At 67.7% G+C, this 3386-nt stretch overlaps 1 protein-coding gene across 2 annotated transcripts in view; it reads right to left on the bottom strand.

Moving 5' to 3' along the window:
- Positions 1–2663: 2663 nt before the first annotated feature.
- The window catches only part of CHID1 (chitinase domain containing 1), a 33084-nt gene continuing 32361 nt past the window's right edge, over positions 2664–3386 (bottom strand). For both annotated transcript variants that reach the window (XM_021718262.1, XM_008070175.1), the window contains 3 exons: positions 3286–3366; positions 3076–3118; positions 2664–2855 (listed from right to left, as the gene is read on the bottom strand). In XM_021718262.1, the coding sequence (XP_021573937.1) occupies positions 2757–2855; positions 3076–3118; positions 3286–3366 (223 nt within the window). In that variant the 3' untranslated portion in view covers positions 2664–2756. The remainder of the gene's footprint in view (positions 2856–3075; positions 3119–3285; positions 3367–3386) is intronic.

Below are 3386 nucleotides of genomic sequence, written 5' to 3'. Positions count from 1 at the left end.
TCCCGAGGAGCCCCGCTCCGTGGGAGAGGGCCGCGGGGGACTGAGCCCTGGGCCACCCCAAGCCTGTGGCGGGCGGCCGTGTCCCTGGAGGCCCAGATCGGGGGCTGGTAGCGTGTCCAGGCATCTGGGAAGCCACGGGCCGCTCGGACGGCCTCACCCAGCCCCGCTCCTGTCCCCGCAGATTCTGGGCCTGACCTTCGCCATGACCATGTACTGCCAGGTGGTCAAGGCGGACACCCACTGTGCATAGGCCGCCTGCCGCCCGCTTCTCCGCCGAAGGATGCCGCCCACCGGGGAGATGGCCCCGCCCACACCCGCCTTTGCGGCCGCAGGACTTGGTGCTGTTCCAGACTGGGCAGAGGGGAGCAGGAGGAGGTGCCCCCAGTCCCCAGGAACCCCGTCTCGGGAAGGCCCCAGCTCCGGCAGCTTTGGGGTCGGTCCCCAGACCAAGCAGGAGGGAGCGGCCAGGCGCTAGCTGTGCTACCTAGGGCACCAGCTGGGGGGCTTCTGGCGTTTTTTATGTCCATGTCTTCTCCAGAGCCTTGTTCATACGGGGTGGGGACCACCCAGCAGTCCCTTGGCTTCCCGGGACACTGGGGGTGGGGCTGGAAGACCCACTCGGCTGTGCTCTGGGCAGGGCGCGGGCCCCATCATCCACATTCCACAGCAGCGTGGGGGCTCCAGCTGCAACCTAATAAAGCGTGTGAGCCCTAGCGTGTGCGTCGCCGGTCCACCCCCCAGCCCACTCCCCCACACCCTCCCCGCTGGAACCCGGGCCTGGGGCGGGCAGCCTCTGGCATGGATGGTACCCAGGCAGAGCCTGCCTGTGGCCGTGGACGCCCGTCAGTGAAGCCGGGGACTGTCGGGCTGGAGTCAGCTGCCTGGGGGAAAGGGGCCGGGAAACCCACCGTTGGCCCCACTGGTGTTAGAGGGGCCCCGGAGCCTCCCTGACCCGCTCTAGGGCGGGCCTCCCCCGTCCCCCCGCCCCTCCCCTGCCCTGGGGCGTCTGTTTCCCCAGGCCCTTGCGGCTCCTGTTTTCTTCCAGGACTCTGCCCCTTTAAGGGCACAGAATTGGAGAAGGCTAAATGCAGCAAGCCACCTCAGAGACAGGACTCTCCCCGGGGGCCAGGAGGGCCGTGCAGGGATGAGCTGGGGTTCGGGCTGGGCCTGGGCACCTCTCAGGAGCCTTGTAGCTGTGGGACATCTGATCCCCTGGACTGCACCCCCCACCTTGGTTTGCGGCTCGTTCCTGCCACCCTGGGGGGACGTCCTCAGCCCCTGTGGGCATCCAGCCTGTGTGGCACCCTGCCCCCCCAGCCAGAGCCCACGCCGTGACTCCCTCTCACCCCCAGCCCCCGCGTCCCAGCCCTCCCCGAGTGGTTCCCGCCACGCATCCCACGTCCCACGGTCCTTATGCCAATCCCGGAGAACCAACCAGAACTAACGCGTGGTGTCAGCAGGTCTCGGGACAGTTACCACATCAAACTATACACAGCGGAGTGGCAGGCGTGGAGGCAGGCCTGCTCGCCCCGGGGCGTGGGCTCCAGCTCCCGCGTTCAGGCCCTCCCACCGCGTCCCCCGCTGAGGGGCTGAGGGGCTCCACAGGCCTAACACTGAGTCTCCTGCCCCTGGCTTTACAGACTCAGCCGGGACCCCATGCCCCCCGGCCCCACGGCACTCCCAGTGGCCAGTGGCGCCAGAGGCCCCGCCTACTCGCTGGCCCTGGGCCCCACCCAGGACAGGCATCCACCCATACCCTGGTCTGACTGCTGCTGTCCCCCACACTCCGCCCTCGGGGCTGGAGGAACTCCCAGCTCAGTCGGGCACCAGCTGGCCAGTATGGGCCCAGGAGCCTAGGCTGTGCTCCACGGCTGCCAGTGTCCTGCCCCCCATGCAGATGGGCAAGGAACCCCACCGAGACGACGACCTGGGAGCAGGTGTGACGAGCCCTCGAGGCCAGTGGAGGGACAGGAGCTGGGGGGCAGGGGCGGGGCAAGGTCCGGCCATGCCTCGGCTGCTGGTGCCTCAACACTCCTGGACGTCTTCCCGAAGTCCAGACCTGGGTCCAGTGTGCACAAGGCGGATGGAGGTGGCCAGCCACTGCCCCTGCCTGACATCTCGCGAGGGACAACGCCGGTCCCGACTCAGCCCACAGGTCCTGCTGCCACCCCTCACGCAAGCCCTGCCCCTCGCTATGTTCCACAACATGGCCAGACCAGCCTGGTGTTACGCCACGGGGGCCGGGGTTTCAAGGGGGCAGGGCCGGCTCCTGGTGTGGCCACCACACCCTGGGCTTGGTGAGGAGGTCTGCTGGAATCTGCTGCAGGGTCAGGGCCCTATGCACACGTGCCGTGGCCGGCCAGCGTGATGGCAGGGGTGTGGGAGGGCTCTTCAGCTCTGCACCACCAGGCCCTGGGGCGACACCGGGCAGAGCTGTCCCAGCTGCAGCCCTGGAGTCCAGGCAGGGGCAAGTCTGGGATTGTTCCAGAGCCCCAAAGCCACATCCAACCCCAGGACCCAGCAAGTGCCCAGGCAGAAGCCGGAGTGCTAGGGGCACCCGTAGCGAGGACTCAGCCCAGGACTGGTGCCTGGGGCGGGACTCCTCGTGTGAGCGTGGGCATCGCGCAGCTCCCAGGCCCCCGCCGAGGACCACAGCGGACGCGTCACAGCAAACAGAGCGGAGGCCTGTATTTCACACTGTCAGTCACTCCATGGCTTAGAAGAGAACACGTCCACCCTGGAGGCTGTGCGGCCACCTAGAGCAAGTCGTAGAAGTAGTCCAGGCCCTGGCCCAGCTCCCAGATGGAGAGCCCGACGCCCAGCTCCCTGGCCAGCTCCAGCCGCACCTGCAGGGACTGGGCACAGACGGAGGAGGTGTGGGCATCTGCCAGGGCCCTGCCACCCCACACCCAGGACTGTACCACAGGCTGAGGGGGCAGCACTGCCTGGATTCCAGGGTCTGACTCCTACTGCCTACTGCAAAGGGCAAAGGTCACCATGGGGAGGGGGCCAACGCCCCCCCCGCCACAGTGCACGGAACACAGCGGGCACACAGCATGCACGCACGGCACGTACCTTCAGAGTTGGGTAGAAGACGACGTGTCTCCCGCCGCGGCTCCTGTAAGATGAGTGGGACGGCCTGCCATCTGCCATCTCGAATCCTCCCGGCCCCTCTCCCCCCCAGGCAGGTCCCTCCCACCATGTGGCCACCCGCCGTCCCCGTCCCCCACTCTCATCCCCAGGGCCGCTTGCTGCACACCAAGGCTGTCCACAGCCGACACTCACTTCTTGTATTCGAAGAAGTGCTCTGAGGCCTGGCTGTCCCACACGATCCGGGGCCTGTGGTCCTTCAGAGTCTGGATGTACCTGGGGAAGCCAGGTTGTGG

This window comes from Carlito syrichta, unplaced genomic scaffold, assembly GCF_000164805.1.
Source record: "Carlito syrichta isolate Samal-C Ts95f unplaced genomic scaffold, Tarsius_syrichta-2.0.1 Scaffold111552, whole genome shotgun sequence".
In the NCBI taxonomy this organism is placed as follows: Eukaryota; Metazoa; Chordata; class Mammalia; order Primates; family Tarsiidae; genus Carlito; species Carlito syrichta.
Note: the sequence above shows the minus strand (reverse complement) of the source record. Positions and strands in the feature narration are given on the sequence as shown.